At 35.8% G+C, this 20,000-nt stretch overlaps 1 protein-coding gene across 1 annotated transcript in view; it reads left to right on the top strand.

The window, feature by feature from the left end:
• LOC137635529 (atrial natriuretic peptide receptor 1-like) overlaps positions 1–20,000 on the top strand; it is a 78,563-nt gene that overhangs the window by 12,702 nt on the left and 45,861 nt on the right. Inside the window, 6 exon segments of the mRNA XM_068368008.1 lie at positions 1,901–1,966; positions 6,852–6,929; positions 9,261–9,440; positions 11,188–11,353; positions 11,940–12,013; positions 12,015–12,096. Of these exon segments, the coding sequence (XP_068224109.1) occupies positions 1,901–1,966; positions 6,852–6,929; positions 9,261–9,440; positions 11,188–11,353; positions 11,940–12,013; positions 12,015–12,096 (646 nt within the window).

Genomic DNA, 20,000 nt, shown 5'->3' with positions numbered 1-20,000 from the left:
ATCAGTAATCAAAATGTTATTTGGAAAGTTCGCTGTTATTGTTGCATTTCTTTCGATAAAAAAATACCAGAAATATTTTGCAACAAAAAAGACAAAAATTAAATTCGGTGTTAACGCAATTGCAAGATCATTTACGTAATAATTCACATTGCAAAGATCAATACCCTTGGTTATGGATTAATGTCTAAGAAGGATCATAATAAGTTTGGTGATAATTTAGTTTAGATACGGCCTTATAGAAATAGAACTTCGTGTCGAAATGACTACCTCCCAAGATGTAAAAAGTTTCTACAATTTAGAATGTGCTGGAAATGAGTTTAGCTGCTGCCTTATAGAAATATTTTAATAACTTCGTGTCGAGATTACTACCATCATATCTATGTAACAAGTTTCCATTGATAAAATGTGCTGGTAATGAGGGACCAGTGATGTAGCTACGAGTGGCGGGGGGGGGGGGGGGGGGGGGTTGGCTGAAATGAGCCCCATGCCTCAAAGAGAGGGTGACTTCTAAAAGCAAGTAAAGAAAATAAATATATTTAAGTATGATTTTAAAACTAGAGGGGCACCAAGTATACCTCCAATGCAGCAGCCTATTTCGTGAACCTTGACCTTTGACCTTAACATCTATTAATTGGCGTGGATTTTCATAGACTCACATATGAACCAACTTTGAAGTCTCTGTGACAACAATGTCCAAACTTATGGCTGATTACGTGAATTGGACATTTTGCTTGACCGTGACCTTGACCTTCCAAAATTTATTCATTTCCAGCTTTTTACTTCACAGTTAATCATTGCAAGTTTCATTACTCTGCGATTAAAATTGTGGGCAAGAAGCTGTTCACAAACAAACACACACACAAAGAGAGGGTGAAACATAACCTCCTTACAACTTCGTGGGCAGAGGTAATTATCATTTCATTTTCAAAATATCTATAAAACTGCACCTATAAGTGATTGATTTTTGTTTTAATAGTGGCCCCTTCTCTCGAGCTACTTGGGCTGCGCTCGCCTCTCACCAGGGAAAAGGAGAGGGAGGACCCCTTGTACTAACTCACACCCCCGGGGTCCCAAAATCTCTAGCTACGCACCTGTGGAGGATTGCCCCTTCTCCCACTTCCAAAGGGCGTTGTACACCCGCGATTCATTTCCTCTATTTTGTGGTATAAAAATATGATTAATTTCGTCTTTCTTCTGGTACAAAAAGATGATTAATTTCCTTTCTTGTGGTACAAAAAGATGATTCAGTTCCTCTCTCTCGTGGTACAAATATATGGTTCATTCCCTCTCTCTTGCGGTACAAGAAAATTATCTATTCTCTCTTGTGGTACTAATAAATTATCTATTCCCTCTCAATGGTACAAAGAAATTATCTATTCCCTCTCTCTTGTGGTACAAAGAAATTATTTATTCCCTCTCTCTTGAGGTACAAAGAAATTATTTATTCCCTCTCTCTTGAGGTACAAAAATACGATTGATTCTCTCTCTCTCTTGTGGTACAAAAATATGATTTATTCTCTCTCTCTCTCGTGGTACAAAGAAAGGATTTATTCCCGCTCTCTTGTGTTACAAAAAGATGATTAATTCCATCTTCTTTGTGGTACAAAAAGAGGATAAATTCTCTCTCTCTCTCTCTCTCTCTCTCTCTCTCTCTCTCTCTCTCTCTCTCTCTCTCTTTGTGGTACAAAAATAAGATTAATTACCTCTCTCTTGTGGAACAAAGATTTATTCCCTCTCTTTTGTGGTACAAAAAGAATAAACTAAATCTGTTGGAACAAAAATTTTTTTTAAATACTATTGACTGCTGAACGTGCTGGTAAGTTTCAGTGAATTACTTGATGTTTAATGTTAATTCTCATATTCATTGAATGATAATCATCTATTTGTTTTTCCTGTGCAGAGCAATGCCTCAGTGGATTCTCTAGTGGACAACAGACAAGTCTTCATCCGGACAGGCAGATATAAGGTGAGATGAGCTTTATATTACTTTATTCGCTATTATAGTACTTTTATAGGAAGATTTTCAGTAGATTTAATGTCTATGCGTTCTTTCGTATACATAAATGTTTAATCTTTCCCCATTCATGTTATCAGACTCAATAAGGCTTCGATACATTTCTATTAACCTAACTTAATCTTGTTTCTAAATATCTTTGAAAATATATGGGTGTTGGGCTACCTCTCTCTCTCTCTCTCTCTCTCTCTCTCTCTCTCTGTTGGGCTACCCCTCCTCTCTCTCTCTCTCTCTCTCTCTCTCTCTCTCTCTGTGTTGGGCTATCCCTCCCCCCCTGTGTGTTTGTGTGTGTGTTGGGCTACCCACTCTCTCTCTCTCTCTCTCTCTCTCTCTCTCTCTCTCTGTGTGTGTGTGTGTGTGTGTGTTAGGCTACTCTCTCTCTCTCTCTCTCTCTCTCTCTCTCTGTGTGTGGAGGGGGGTTTCTATCTCCACTTATCCAAATAACTGTAACTATTAGGATGAAATTCCTCCAAAATCAGGACAAAAGGAGAGGCTCATAATAACTCCAACCGAGTAGGCTGTCTAGTAAGCTAGTAAGCTGTCTACTTTAAGTAACGACTGGATTATATAAGAAGATATTCAGTTACTTCAATACACTTCTATGATATGTTTCAAACGTATAATTGAAATGCCAGAGTATGGTATGTTGTGTATAAACCTCTCTCTCTCTCTCTCTCTCTCTCTCTCTCTCTCTCTCTCTCATAAATGCACCCCATATACATATCATCATCATCATCATCTCCTACGCTTATTGACGCAAAGGGCCTCAAGGTTTATATATATATATATATATATATATAGTATATATCATCATCAGTCGTTACTTGTCCACTACAGAGCAACGGCCTTAGACATGTCCTTCCACTTCCGTCTGTTTATGGTCTTTCTATTCCACACTCGCAAATTTTCGTAGCTCGTCAATCCATCGTCTTCTCTTCCTTCCCCTGCTTTTTTTTTATAATCTCTAGAGACCCATTATTCTAATTCTTAATGTCCATCTATTGTCTGTCATTCTCATTATATGTACTCCCCATGTCCATTTCGTTTTCTTACATATCGTTAGAATATCCTCTACTTTAGTTTCCTCTCTTATCCATGTTGCTAGTTGTCTGTCTCTCAGTGTTATTCCAATCATTATTCTTTCCATAGCACTTTGACTTGTAACTAGCTTATGTTCTAAGGCTTTAGTAAGGCTCAAGTTTCCTATGCCTAAGTTAATACTGGTAAGACAATCTGATTAAATACGTTTATTTTTAGAGAAAGTGGCACTTTACGTTTCACAATGTCATTTTGTTTACCAATAGCTCTCAATCAAATGCTTATCCTTCTTTTGATTTCGATCTCAGTATCCTGGGGAAATGCTTACTGGCTGTCCTATGCACGTACAATATATCCATTAATAGTCCCTAGAGGGTCGTCCATAACTCTTATTTGTTGTCTCTCTGGATTTTCATTGAACATTATATTAGATTTACTTATATTCCTTTTCAGGCCTACATTTCAGCTTTCTCTAAACAAATCTTCAATCATCTTTTGTAATTCTTCCCATGATTCACTAAACACAACTATGCCATCTGCAAATCTTAAGTTTTTAAGGTATCCTCCATTAACATTAACTCCTTAAGTATCATAATCTAGTCTTTTTAACTTCTCCTAGGAACACTGAGTAATTTAGGAGGGATGGGGTCACCCTATCTGATTCCTTTGTCAATCAGAATTTTCACACTATCTTTACGTAGTTTTAGGATGGCTTTACTTCTTGTATAGATATCTACAAGTGTTCTAATATAAGATTCTTCTATTTTTTGTTTTTGAAGGGTTTTCATTACTGCTGAGGTTTTGACAGAACCAAAAGCTTTCTCATAGTCTATAAATGCCATGAATAGGGGTTTGTCATACTCTGCTGGTTTTTCCATTATCTGGTTAATTACATGGATATGGTCAGTTGTTGAATACCAACTTCTAAAGTCTGCCTGCTTTCTTGGATGATTTCATTCTAGCTGCCTTTCTATTTGGCCTATTATGATCTTTGTAAGTATTTTATATATTACGGAGAGTAAAGTTATTGGGGGCGGGGTGGGTAATTTTACAAGTCTTTCGTGTCCCTTATGCATATAACTCCATATATATATATATATATATATAGTATATATATACACATATATATATATATATATATACACATATATATACATATATATGTATATATATATATATATATGTGTGTGTGTGTGTGTGTATATGTACACATATATATATATATATATATGTGTGTGTGTGTGTGTGTGTGTGTGTGAGTATATACATGTATATATATAATTTATATATATATGTATATACATGTATATACATGTATATATATATAATTTATATAAATATATATATATATATATATATATATATATATATATATATATATACTGTATAAGTGCTTGTGTTCATTAACAAATGTATATAAAAACATGTATATAAGTACACAAACATAATATATATATATATATATATATATTATATATATATATATATATATATAAGCAAACACACATATATACACATATATACATATATATTTATATCCACACATATATATATATATATATACATATATATATATATATATATATACACACACACACATATATATATATATATACACAATTACACATATATATACATATATATATATATATATATACATATATATATATATATATATATAAGTTAAGAAAGCTAAAGCTCTGGTCAAACAAAAAACAAAAAACAAAAAACAGTGCGTGTATTTCCAAAATATATGAACAAACTCAAATAATGCAATAGTTTTGAAACTGCCATCTGTTGGCGATTCTATGAATTACATCATGTCGGTAGTTTCAACATTACTATTATCTATAATCCGTGGCACCTATTTTTACAAATTATTTTCATCTGGTTTGACTTTTTGGAAATGTTGTAACGCCAATACATTCATGATATGGGTGAAAAAATATTAGACTATGCACAATTGATTGATAATCTACACTATATATATATTATTCTTTTAAATCACTTTAGGACACTTTAAGATCCCAACAGCGATTTAGCTTGAGTCAATCACACGTGTGATTGATCAGTTGATTGGCACGTGATTTATGGCATGATTGATCGCAAGATTGATGGCAATAGTACTAAGTAATGCAGTCAGACCATTATAATTCGCCTCAGGTTAGGTTTAAATGAATGTTCAAGTCCCCTAGAATGAGCAGGCACATGATTGATAGAATGATTGAAAACATAATTGATGGCATGATTGAACACATGATTGATGGTATGATTAATCACATGACGCATGATTGATCGCTAAATAAATGACCAACAATGCTCAAGTTTACAAAAAGTACGGTACTGTTCACCCTTATTACGTACATTATAAGAACACAAACAAGAAAATAACATTGATAATAAAAAAAATGAATCAATAATGTTAAAACTAACATGCAAAGAAACAAAGAGTAATAATAATAATTATAATAAAACAAAATGCAAAAGAAGTGTGTTCACACTTACGTTCAGCCGCGAAGAGAAGTAATATTGAGTCCTGTTTTTAACGTAATCCAAAAAACGATAGAAAAACGCAATATTTAGACGAGTACCACTCGATATGGTGGGTTGAGGATCACCATCACACTCACTATCACTGCTAGACACCGTCTCGAGTATTAACATTATCTAAAATAGCAAATAAACTTGAAAAACACCGAGGGAGTTCGGGAGAAGTTTAGACTTGAACCGCGTGCCACAGATGTAAACAAAAAGTGACAACAGCACTAAAATTATGTTTTCAGATTGTGTATCGGTAGAGTTTTTCTTATTTCGTGTTAAAATATAATTATATTATTAATTTTCAAACGTTGTTTGATTATTATGAAGCAATAAAAAAAATTAATGTAGAATTATTTAGTTTACGCTACCCTATGTCATCCTTGCTTCATACACAGTGGGGGCGGAGCTAATATCTGTGACGTCATGGGGGCGGAGCTAATATCTGTGACGTCACGGAGTCCCATTGAATAATGAAGAAACTTCATTTTTATACATTTAACCCAGTGCATAGTGTGGTAGATCTTTTCATTTCTTTATTAAACTGTATGAATACGATTTCTTTGTATAATTATTGTATTTATTGAGTCTGTTAATGTAACTAATAGACGAAAGTACCAACTCCAATCAAGGCTTTTCATTTTCATCTTTAGTGGCTATAATGCATTCTATATTCCTCACGTGTCAGCTTTCGTGATTTCTATGCACACACAAACTTTATTAGTTCGTTAATCCATCGTCTTCTTTTTCTTTCCCTGCTTCTTCTGTCTACATATATGTGTATGTATATATATATATATATATATATAGAGAGAGAGAGAGAGAGAGAGAGAGAGAGAGAGAGAGATAGATTTACATTCGGTTTAACTCTCCTTTCTCAGATGACTCTCTATTCCACTTTTAGATATCTTTTATTATTATTATTATTATTATTATTATTATTATTATTATTATTATTATTATTATTATTATTATCACGTGCTCAACATAAAAGCCTTTTTTTTTTTTTTTAAGTTTTGAAGTTCCACCGATTCAACTACCTGATTAGGACAATCACTCCACAACTTGGTAACAGCTGGAATAAAACTTCTAGAATACTGTGCAGTATTGAGCCTCATGATGGAGAAGACAGTACAAAAAACCAGTTAATGAATTATCTAGGCCTATGTGTACAACTTCCCTCAAAGTATAGATAGAGAGGTACATGTGGTAATTAACTTCCTGCATTTAGATATCAACTAATTTAACTTCTATCTTTTAGGGTGTGACAGTCGCTATCAAGAGGCTTTATAAGGAAAGAATAGAGGTTGACAGACCAACGTTGATACAACTGAAAAGGGTAAGTGGGCATAAAAAATTATATATATATATATATATATATATATATATACATATATATATATATATATATATATTATATATATATATGACAATTTTTCACATTTAATCACGTTTTTCGATTGGTAAGCTACTGTAACCTCGATTTCCACTTGGCCCGGGTTCGAATCCTTGACCACCCAGAAGCTGTTCTCATAGAGTTAACTCCCTCTTGGGTCTCTGATCCCAAGACAGAGCGAATTCAATATCAAGAGGTATTTATCTTATGTGTGTATATATATATATATATATATGTGTGTATGTATGTATGTTTATATATATACATATATTTATATATATATATATACATATATGTATATATATATATATATATATAGGTCTCTCTCCATTTCGGATGAAAAGCATCAGAGAGGTACGTATGTAAAGACATTGGGACCGGGAAGTCCATTCAATAACATCGTAACAAATACATATATGAATTGATTGTTACAAAAAGATTACAATAATCAAACACTAAGTAACATATACTAGTGCATAATACCTATGTATATCATTTACATAATTTCTTATATTCAAAGCCAATAAAATATGTTTTAATTTTGATTTTCTTTAAGATACACATTCCAACCGCTAATGCCTAAATTATAATTTTGAGTAGGTTGAAAACAATGCAATACTTTCGGTTGCTTTGAAACCCTGTGAGCAATGTTATTCCAAATGGCTTTTATATCTCATACCATTAACAAAAAAACCACAGGTTCCTCTTCTTAAAGGTTTAAAGGTCGCTCATGAATGGCAGAGATAAGAAACAGTGACTACCCTAGAGACTGACCATATAGTTATGATCCGCGTTCAAGCCCCCTCTCCACCAAAGGTAGGACCAGGGAGGGCCAGGTAATGGTTGCTGATGACTCAGCAGATAGACCTATAGGCTACCCCATACTCCCCAATCTTCGATCACAAGGAGGGTGAGGTTGCAGCGCCCAAAGAAACTAACGAGTTTGAGCTGTACTCAAACACCAGTCTGGCGTTCATCAGACAGGGTCTTTACCACATGGGCCACCAAAATGGCTGCTAATGACTCAGCAGGTAGACCTATGGGCTACCCCAAAACCCCTATCCTTAGCTCACAAGGATGGTGAGGTTACAGCGACCAAAGAAACTATCGACCTTGAACGGGACTCGAACCCCAGTCCGGAAGATCGCCAGGCAGGGAACACAGACACTTGTGACCTTAATTGGCTACTTACACTTCCCTTATCAGCAAGAATATCCACACGAGGAGGAACTCTACATAAAAGAACAATTTTGTGCCATCAAGAAAATAATTTGAAAACTAGTCTATCTTTTTTTTTTCACAAACAGCTGGAAAACATTGATCGGTATTAAAGAATCTAATGATCTCTTATCAAAGTATTTCCCCTGACTGTTAAAACGATCTTCCAAAGCCTTGACTGATGTTATCAACTCTACAGTATATAAAGAGGCGCAGATAGATAATTTACCTACATTATCTACCTTCGTGAATAACTAACTATACATCTACATGAAGCTCTTTTCAACACACACAAAAATAAAGAAATATTGTGGATGCAATTTCCCAGGACAGCAAGAAGTCAGAGTTGATAGAGGTGCATAATTTGTTGCCACTCTAGAAGGACAAGGAAATTTAATCCAGGCTTCCCTAAAACTTTTTGTACTGGGCCACTGATAAAAATACTTATTGAATTTTAAATTCAAAGGTTATGGGGTATGCACTTGGATATAATAAATTACAATAACCTTTATTTGTGTCCTGCTTACCATCAATATATTCTGTTAGAATTTGTAGTGCCATGTCTTAATTCTATTTTATATATTTATTTTCTATATATGTGGATTAGATCAAGTTGAGGGGTAGATGGAGATGGTTTGGTTATGCTCTTCGCACTCCCCTAGAGAGATTAGTTCACCAAACTTTCAACTGGGCTCCACAAGGCTCTAGAAGAGTTGGAAGACCCAGCCAATGAGGACTATGGAGCGTGAAGTAGAAGATGATGAATGGAGAAGTATTGATTTAAAAACTCAAGATAGAGACGACTGGCTAAATCTAACTGAGGCCCTTTGCCTCAATAGCCGTAGGAGGAGCTGATGATGAGCTGATTTTATATATATATATATATATATATATACATACATATATATATTATATTTATACATATATATATACATATATATTATATATATATATATATATATATATATATTCTAGCATATAATATATTTCTTACTCTCATGTATAAATAATGTATTATCTATCATGATGTATTCATTCTCTGAAATTATCTTTCAGTTGAAAGACCTACAATTCGACCACCTGGTTCACTTCATAGGAGTTTGTCTTGAGCCCAAGCCCTACTGCGCTGTTTTCACCGAATACTGTCCCAAAGGATCCCTTCAGGACATCCTGGAAAACGACGATGTCCAGCTGGATTCCATGTTTAAAATGTCCTTAATGCACGACATAGTTAAGGTAGGATTTTTTTGCAATTTAATGAGAAGAGTGGCTGAACTAATGAGGCGCATTTGCACTGACTCGCAGGGGTGCCCTTTTAGCTCGGAAATGTTTCTTACTAACTGATTGGTTTGACAAAACAATTCTAACTTATCAACTAGTAGGAAATTTATCCGAGCTAAAAGGATACACTGACTCGCACGGGTGCCCTTTTAGCTCGAAAAAGTTTCCTAATAGATGATTGGTTGGACAAAATAATTCTAACCAATCAGCTAACAGGAAAATTTTACGATCTAAAACGGCACACTGACTCGCAGGGGTGCCCTTTTAGCTCGGAAAAGTTTCCTGCTATCTGATTGGTTGGACAAAATAATTCAAACCAATCAGCTATTAGGAAACGTTTCCGAGCTAAAAGGGTACCCCTGCGAGTCAGTGGGTCCTTCTAACTCGAAAAAGTTTCCTACTACCTCATTGGTTTGACAAAATAATTCTAACCAATCAGCTAGCAGGAAACTTTTCCGAGTTAAAAGGGCACCCCTGTGAGTCAGTGTGTCCTTTTAGCTCGGAAACGTTTCCTATTACCTGATTGGTTTCACCAAATAATTCAAACCAATCAGCTAGTAGAAAACTTTTCCGAGCTAAAAGGGCACCCATCCAAGTCAGTGTAAATGCGCCTCATTAAAAAAAATATATATATATATAATTGTTTTCTTCAAACTGTTAATCCCTTTTTATTTCTCGCTGGAGTGTAAGCAATTTACCTTCATTATTGCAAATGATTAGAGGCTGTAAACTGATAACCTATTTCCTCCAACGATTCTCTCTTTCAGGATGAATGTACACTGTTAAGAAAAGTCGGTAAAAAAATGGTAAAAATCCTAGAATATATTTTGCCTTTTTAAAAACGGATATATTAACGTAAAGGAGTGATATTACGGTCACCAACCCGTAAAAGATAATAACTAAGTAGGGTAAAAATTACGGTCGCCTCTATTTTACTGAAATACGGCTGAGAACAGTAGATTTTTACGGAGAATTTTCGTTTTTAAACAATGTAGCTTGTTGGGACAGACGTAAAATTTCTGATTACAGGTCAAATGTTTTATTTATAGGGAAATTTTTGTTTATATTGGTTTGAAATACAATAATATGAAACCAGTTTTACGATTTACGAAATGATTTAGTGGTTACCTTGCCACAAATGGAGATGGTTGGGAGACAAACACAAGGTGGAGGCTTAGTCTTAGAGTTTAAAGATTTAAAGACCGCTCATGAATGGCAGAGGCAAGGGACAACAGTGTCATTGCTCTACCACGCAGGGCAATGACCTACAGACTTACCATATATCATATGATCAACGTCCAAGTCTCCTCTCCACCTGAGCTATGACCAGGGAGGACCAGCTAATGGCTGATGGTGACTCAGCAGGTAGACCTATAAGCTACCCAAAACCCTCCATCCTTAGCTCAAAAGGATTGTGAGGTTGCATCCAATAAAGGAACTAACAAGTTTTAGCGAGACTCGAACCCCTGTCTGGCGATCAACCAATAAGGTCACATCAACACTTAAAATACGGCATTCTAAGGTTAAGGTAAGGTTAAGGCTCCTAGGTTAGGTTAGGAACCTCAGGCTAGGTGGTTTTCTTACGTGTTTCACCCAGTCTCTCCTACCCAACTACAAAGTCACCTTTTTCTTATGATACGAATGCTTTGTTCCATCTTTTCCCTTCATAATTGGCAAAATCGACTCCTTCTTTGTCCCCCAGGGAATGGCCTTCCTGCACTGCAGCGAGATTCGAACGCACGGCAATCTGAAATCCAGCAACTGCGTCGTCGACTCCAGATTCGTCTTGAAGATCACAGACTTCGGTCTCCATCTGCTGGACGAGGGAGACAAGAATTACAATCCGGATTCTTACGCATACTGGAGAAGTAAGAGGATCGCATTTCTCCTGTATATTCAAGCTTTAAAATGCCTCGTTTATCTTTTATTTTTAATCATCTGGGATTAGTTGTGATTACGTTCACTATAACTGATATTATATCATTATATCCAAGAGTTTGAACTCATAGCATGTCGGTTTAAATGATTTTTCTGAGCATTCTTTTATGAAACTACAGATGTATTTCCAATTTTTGTTTTTATTGAAAGACTTGCACAGAATTACTAGATACTAAATAACACTTGATCACTGTATAGCTATTTCAAATGTGTGTGTATATATATATATATATATATATACAGTATATATATATATATATATATATGTGTGTGTGTGTGTGTGTGAGTTTGTGTGTGTGTACTTCATATTTCAGTGAGAATGCTTTTCATTATGAAATTATTCAAAGTAATATCATAAAAGAATTTCCATTAGATATATATTTCCAAGATTGAATCTGACATTGCATTCCAATAATGATCCATCTCTCTATCTATCTATCTATATATATATATATATATATATATACATAATCTTTTATATAACTCCTAATAAGGATATTCTTCCAAAAAAAAAAGGAAAGCTATGGACTGCCCCAGAGATCCTGAGGAACCCGAATCCTCCTCCGGAGGGCTCCCAGAAGGCGGACGTCTAACTCCTTCGCCATCATTGTCCACGAAATCATCTACAGGTTGGGCGTCTTCTACGTCAAGAACGAAGATCTGTCTCCCCAGCGTGAGTACTTTCATGATCTTAGTCCAGTTAATTTGCAACTCGTAAACTATAGTCAATTCTTTTCAATGAAGCAGAATTGCACTGACTCGCAAGGGTGCCCTTTTAGCTCGGAAAGGTTTCCTAATAGCTGATTGGTCGGACAAAAATACTTCCTACCAATCTGCCTCACTAAAAAGAATTGACTATAGAGTGGCACTTAGTAGAGCGCAGTCCTTCGCCGCAGCAGCTTATTTCTAGACCCTTTGCTCGACCTTGACCTTTGACCTTAATGTGTATTAATTAGCGTGGATTTTCATACACGCAAATATGAACCAAGTTTTAAGTCTTTGTGACAACGATGTTCAAATGAATGGCTGATTACGTGAATTGAACATTTTGCTTGACCTTGACCTTGACCTTTGACCTAAACATGTATGAATTGCGTGGATTTTCATACACTCAAATAGGAACCAAGTTTGAAGTCTTTGTGACAACGATGTTCAAACGAATGGCTGATTACGTGAATTGGACATTTTGCTTGACCTTGACCTTGACCTTTGACCTAAACATGTATGAATTGCGTGGATTTTCATACACTCAAATAGGAACCAGGTTTGAAGTCTCTGTGGCAACGATGTCCAAACTTATGGCTGATTACGTGAATTGGATATTTTGTTTGACAGTGACCTTGACCTTTGACCTAAACATGTATGAATTGCGTGGATTTTCATACACGCAAATATGAACCAAGTTTTAAGTCTTTGTGACAACGATGTTCAAACGAATGGCTGATTACGTGAATTGGACATTTTGCTTGACCTTGACCTTGACCTTTGACCTAAACATGTATGAATTGCGTGGATTTTCATACACTCAAATAGGAACCAGGTTTGAAGTCTCTGTGGCAACGATGTCCAAACTTATGGCTGATTACGTGAATTGGATATTTTGTTTGACAGTGACCTTGACCTTTGACCTAAACATGTATGAATTGCGTGGATTTTCATACACTCAAATAGGAACCAAGTTTGAAGTCTTTGTGACAACGATGTTCAAACGAATGGCTGATTACGTGAATTGGACATTTTGCTTGACCTTGACCTTGACCTTTGACCTAAACATGTATGAATTGCGTGGATTTTCATACACTCAAATAGGAACCAGGTTTGAAGTCTCTGTGGCAACGATGTCCAAACTTATGGCTGATTACGTGAATTGGATATTTTGTTTGACAGTGACCTTGACCTTTGACCTAAACATGTATGAATTGCGTGGATTTTCATACACTCAAATAGGAACCAGGTTTGAAGTCTCTGTGACAACGATGTCCAAACTTATGGCTGATTACGTGAATTGGACCTTTTGCTTGACAGTGACCATGACGTTTGACCTTGACCTTCTAAAATTTAATAATTTCCAGCTATTTACATAATAGTTAATCCCTGCAAGTTTCAATACTCTACGATTAAAATTGTGGCCAGGAAGCTGTTCACAAAAACACACACATACACACAGACAGTGGGTAAAACATAACCTCCTTCCAACTTCGTTAACGGAGGTAATTAGGGTTTTGACACCTTGTTTCCAAGATTTGTACCAAGTAACCAATGTTTATAGCAAAGAAAAACTTATTGAAGTTCGTACTTACGTATCCTGACATGAGCAAACACGGGAAATGCCAAATCTCGTCAAAACATTGGCTAAATTGATGCAAAGTCTGGCACCAAATCTCCTAGAGACACTGAGCCACTGCTTGGCGAAACTTGTAAAACTACATACATACATACATATACCAAGGCACTTCCCCCAATTTTGGGGGGTAGCCGACATCAACAATGAAACAAAAAAGGGGATCTCTCCTCTCTACGTTCCTCCCAGCCTGACAAGGGACTCAACCGAGTTTAGCTGGGACTGCTAGGGTGCCACAGCCCCCCACCCTCCCCCGTTATCCACCACATATGAAGCTTCATAATGCTGAATCTCCTACTGCTGCTATCTCCGCGGTCATCCAAGGCACCGGAGGAAGCAGCAGGGCCTACCGGAACTGCGTCACTACTGTATTATCATTATTATTATTATTATTATTATTATTATTATTATTATTATTAGCTAGGTTACAACCCTAGTAGGAAAAGCAGGATTCTATAAGCCCAAGGGCTCTAACAGGGAAAAAATAGCCCAGTGAGGAAAGGCAGTAAGGAAATAAATAAACGATATAAGAAGTAAAGAAAATTGAAATGAGATATTTTAAAAACATTAAAAACAGTAAACTAGATATTTGATATATAAACTATAAAATAACTCATGTGAGTCTGTTCAACATAAAAAACATTTGCCGTAAGTTTGAACTTTTGAAGTTCCACTGATTCAACTACCCGATTAGGAAGATCATTCCACAACTTGGTCACAGCTGGAATAAAACTTTGGATAGAAGGCATTGGAGAGGACGCATCAGGCAACCGACCCCTTAATGTAAGGATAACGGTGGGGGAAGAAAAGGAGTTCTAATGAATCACTTCCTAAGGATTTGTATATAAAACTTACGTTAAGTTACATATAACATTTACTAAGGAAAGCTTCATTTCAAGAATTTATTAGGTTTTTTTCTCCTCTTAATAAAATCTTTTTTATTCTTGCTTCTTAGGAAATCTTCCTTCCTCTTTTCATATCGACCTCGGGTTGAGAAGGGGGCCAAGTTGCCTTTTGCAACTGGAATTGAAAAGATACACCACCACTCAATGAGGCAATTTCTTTACATACAAAATAGCGAATACTTGTAATAGACTTCCAGCGGAGGTAGTAAACACTAACAGGGTAAACAAGCTCAAGAATAAGTTAGACAAGATCATAAAAAACTCTCTAAATCCATAAACTAAATCGCTCTACCAAAGAGAAAATGAAGTGTCCCCGAATGGACTAAAAAGTCTTTGTGACATCTAAAATCCTTGTAACTCATTGTAACTGTATAGTTTTGAAAATACAATGAGAAAAACACTTAAAAAGATTGTGAAATTACAGAATGTATTCAATTTTCAACTTACGAAATTTTCGACGTGTTACCTCCGCCCGGCGCATGAGCTACAAAGACAGCCCAATGAGTGGCTAAATTCTGGGTGCCAGTCTGAAGGCACCCAGTGTTAGCTCGGCGGTGAGGGAGTCTACAAGTGTCGTTTTCCGCTGCGCATTTCCTTGTGTTAAACAAAGACAATGACGTCGTTTTTAATTGATTTATAGATTCCGTCAAATTTCGTGAAGTGTAGTTTTTTTTAGTTTCTTAGTGCATTTCAGTGCCCCCGTTCTATCAAGCCCAATTTCTATTGACTCTAGTGTCAATATATAAGCCAGTATACAACGTGCTTCAGACGAAATGGTCAGCATTATGGGGGATATTTCTTAAAGAGTATTAAACTCATCGGGATCATTTATCTATATCCGATTGATATTTCTTTTTTTAGAAGTTGAAACTCCACTAATCGCCATTTAAAATAAAAACGGAAAAGGCTATTTGACTCTTAATTAACTGGAAATAACATTCTGGAAATAATGACATTAAATCATTTTTAATAGAGACAATAATTACTCCTCATGTATGAAATACCATTTAATAAAATGACTGAAAATATTGCTGCAAGTCAACACCACAATATCGAACTACATACCCTGAAATTTTTCAACTCTTTTTAATATCATATTTGATACTAAAATTTCTAAAGCATATCTTTAATGTATTCGTATGTAGTACTGCTTCTCTTACAACTGAATAATTAAGAAATTAATGTAAAATCTACTCAATTAATTCTCTATTGATATATGAAATACAAAAGTGAATTGTGAAGGAATCATGACAACATGGAAGCGATCTCTGGCCAGAAGGAACTTTAAAAACAATGCCAGCCAACTTTAAGCTCGCTGTTAGAAAGACAAAAAGCAAACGCCAAAGGTCAGAAGTTGCCGAATGAAATATCGCCTGGAATATTCCTAAGTGAGGTATTCCACCCTCCAGGGAGATGCTTGACAACCCTCCAGGGAGAGGGACACAAGGACAGCCATAAATTAAAGACGTTTCTTGCGCTGCATATACAAAAGGAAGAAGAAAATAGAGGGGGATGTGAAGCAGATTAATAATACATAAAGAGGTGATCTGAACATACCCTGCCAGAGTGCAATTGGGTAGGAGATATTTAGGATCAAAATATTTACTTTAAGAGAACTTGCAATCATAGCCATATTTAGGTCCTTTTTTCAAAAACACAGATAGAAGACTTCTGCGGGCGAATTCACAATAAACAAACACTGATTGAAGAAAACTCTCTGAGGGCAAATTCATATCAGAAAAACCCAGCTAGAAGAAAATTGTCTGAGGGCAAATTCACATCAGACAAAACCAGCTAGAAAAAAATCCTCTGAGGGCAAATTCACATCAGACAAAACATGCTAGAAGAAAATTCTCTGAGGGCAAATTCACATCAGACAAAACCAGCTAGAAGAAAACTCTCTGAGGGCAAATTCACATCAGACAAAACCAGCTAGAAGAAAATTCTCTGAGGGCAAATTCACATCAGACAAAACCAGCTAGAAGAAAACTCTCTGAGGGCAAATTCACATCAGACAAAACCAGCTAGAAGAAAATTCTCTGAGGGCAAATTCACATCAGACAAACCCAGCTAGAAGATAAAGCTAAGGGAAAATTTACATCAGACAAACCTAGCTAGAAGAAAAAGCTCTGAGGGGAAATTCACATCAGACAAACCCAGCTAGAAGAAAATTCTCTGAGGGGAAATTCACATCAGACAAACCCAGCTAGAAGAAAATTCTCTGAGGGCAAATTCACATCAGACAAACCAGCTAGAAGAAAAAGCTGAGGGAAAATTTACATCAGACAAACCTAGCTAGAAGAAAACTCTCTGAGAGAAAATTCACATCAGACAAACCCAGCTAGAAGGAAAAGCTCTGAGAGCAAATTCACAACAGACAAACCCAGCTAGAAGAAGAAGCTCTGAGGGCAAATTCACATCAAACAAACACAGCTAGAAGAAGACTATCTGAAGGTGAATTCACAACAAACTATCCCAGCTAGAAGAAGACTCTTTGAGGGCAAATTCACATAAACAAAGCCAGCTAAAGATGTTCAAATGCTGAATTAACAACAAATAAACCCAGGTTATCGACTAAAGGGCGAAAGCTTGACGGTATCTTGGAGCAGACCAAAGATTAATCTTCCTTTTCATCTTCATTAGAATCAAAATGTCCTCAGAACCGGTATCCCTCTTATCACATGTTACGCCGGTCACAGTTACTCCTGCACCTGACGGAGTCCCCGAAGGGGATACACTCTATAATGAAGAGACCAGCCCTACGTTGAAGAAATGCAGTCCCTCTGGGAAAGAGAAAGGAGGACGTAATACCCTCACCTTGAATTCCCTGACCCCTTCCGGAGGCTTTCTTTCTCCCCTTGAATGCACGACTCCCAAGGGGCCTGGTAGCCGTTCTTTCTGCGTCCTGGACTGCCGATACTGTCGATACGTTTGCGAGGGGCGTATATGTCCGTCTCCCGTTCCCAGCCCGAATTCTAGGTCCTCCAGAGGATTCTTTCCATCCAGAGGACCAACGGACAGTGAGTATTGGACGCTCTTTTCTATTCTCAGGTTACGATTGAAGAAATGAATGCACTCCTAAATCAATAGTTATCTGAAGAAGTATAAATCATTAAAAGCAAAGAATAATCTAATAGTTTGTTAAGAATTTCACGTCATATTGTGGGGTTAAGATCTACCTGCCAATGCTTATCGATGTATAATGAAAAAGAAATCTTGCTCGGAAAAGTATATGCATTTATACATATATACAGGATACGTATGTGGGTATAGATTGGCATTGAAAGGCCGTAAACAGACGCTAGGGGCAGGACTTGTCTGAGAGGCCTTTGTCTTGTAGTGGACTAGTTAAGGCAGAGGATTATATGTATACAATATATATATATATATATATACATATATATATATATATATATGTATGTATATTTATATATATATGTATGTATGTATATATATATATATATATGTGTGTGTGTATATATATGTGTGTATAATATATATATATATATATATATGTGTGTGTGTATATATATGTGTGTATAATATATATATATATATATATATGTGTGTGTATATATAAATGTGTGTATAATATATATATGTATATATATATATGTGTGTGTGTGTATGCATATATATGTATATATACAGTATATATATATATATATATATATATACATATATGTATATATATATGTGTGTGTATAATATATATATATGTATATATACGCATATATATGTATATATATATGTGTGTGTGTGTATGCATATATATATATATATATATACAGTATATATATATATATATATATATAATGAATTAAAAATATTTGAAGCTGGCATATTTGACTCATTGTTAATTGTCTCATACAAACCATACATTAAAAACATCAGATAATTCAGACTTAAGGAAAGAAGAAAAAAGATAATCAATTAAAAAAGAAATCAGAACTAAAGTTTGATCTACGATCATTTATACAGGTAATAAAAATTCTTTGTAAGATATTTCTCTGAGTAGAATGATCAACAGGAATTACTGTGTTGAATTTTAACCAGAGTTTACCTTATGGCCATTTCTGAGTTAATGGACAGATAAGCAGTATTTGAGATTTTAATTAAAGGCTTAAAGGCCACTCATGAATGGCAGGGGCAAGGGACAGTGACATTGCCTTATCGAGCAGGACAATGCCCTAGAGACTGACCATATACACATAAAATCAGCGCCCAAGCCCCCCTCTCCATCCAAGCTTGGACCAAGGAGGGCCAGGAAATGGCTGCTGATGACTCAGCAGAGACCTCTAGGCTCCATAAACCACCCATCATTAGCTCATAAGGATGGTGAGGTTGCAGCGACCAGAGGAACTTAACGAGTATGATCAGGACTCGAACCCCAGTCTGGCAATCACCAGGCAAGGACACCACCACCAGGATACCACAACCTTTTGGTTCTTAGCCTAAAAACATGACAGACGCCTCACACGTCTCTGGAACTGTCGACCTAACCGCGCCAGGACTCCTCGCTGCTGGGAGGAAGGACGAAGGTGACTGGTACAACAACACAGGAACATACGCTACCGGGGTCTAAAGCGATGCCAGGCAGGGCAGCCGATCGGGACTACGGTCTATCCCCAAAGCCAAAGCAAAGTCCTTCAAAAAGAAGGCAACTGTTCTTACCCCCCATACAAAATGTGTAAAAAATCTTTAATAGAAGAAGAAATTTAATTACCTTCTGAAAATGGGAGTTATTATAGAGTAAAAAATATCCAGGAATATCTTAAATCAACATAACTTTCAGTGTCATGTTATATTTCAACGCTTCCAATATTAGATATGATATTTAACATTCATGAAAAGATAAACAATGTTATTTATTGCCTTTACAATAGTTATAATGCAAGACAAATATATATACTTGGAACAACTATATCCATTATAATCTGATATTTTTTTTCGTATTTTCATTTCAAAGATAATCCCCAGTGAACTTATGAAACATAAATCAGGAGAATATCAATTTTGAATCTTAAAAAAAAATCTTTAATTGATTCATTAATTTCTAATTAATCTTCTTTACCTTATTTATCTATTATAAACTATCAAAAATTGATACTTTTTTCAGCAGAGATCTGACAGTGATTTTAGATTTCTGGATTCATTTGAATCTCTAGGCAGCTCTTCTAGGAGGCCAATCCAAAATCAAACCATTGTTCTCTAATATTGGGTAGTGCCATAGACTCTGTGTCATGGCCTTCTATTGTCATGGATAAGAGTTCTCTTGCTTGAGGGTACACTCGGGCTCACTATTCTATCTTATTTCCATTCCTCTTGTTT

Source organism: Palaemon carinicauda, unplaced genomic scaffold (genome assembly GCF_036898095.1).
Source record: "Palaemon carinicauda isolate YSFRI2023 unplaced genomic scaffold, ASM3689809v2 scaffold137, whole genome shotgun sequence".
NCBI classification, from domain to species: Eukaryota; Metazoa; Arthropoda; class Malacostraca; order Decapoda; family Palaemonidae; genus Palaemon; species Palaemon carinicauda.
The sequence above is the reverse complement of the archived record's forward strand: the minus strand, read 5'-3'. Positions and strand labels throughout refer to the sequence as shown.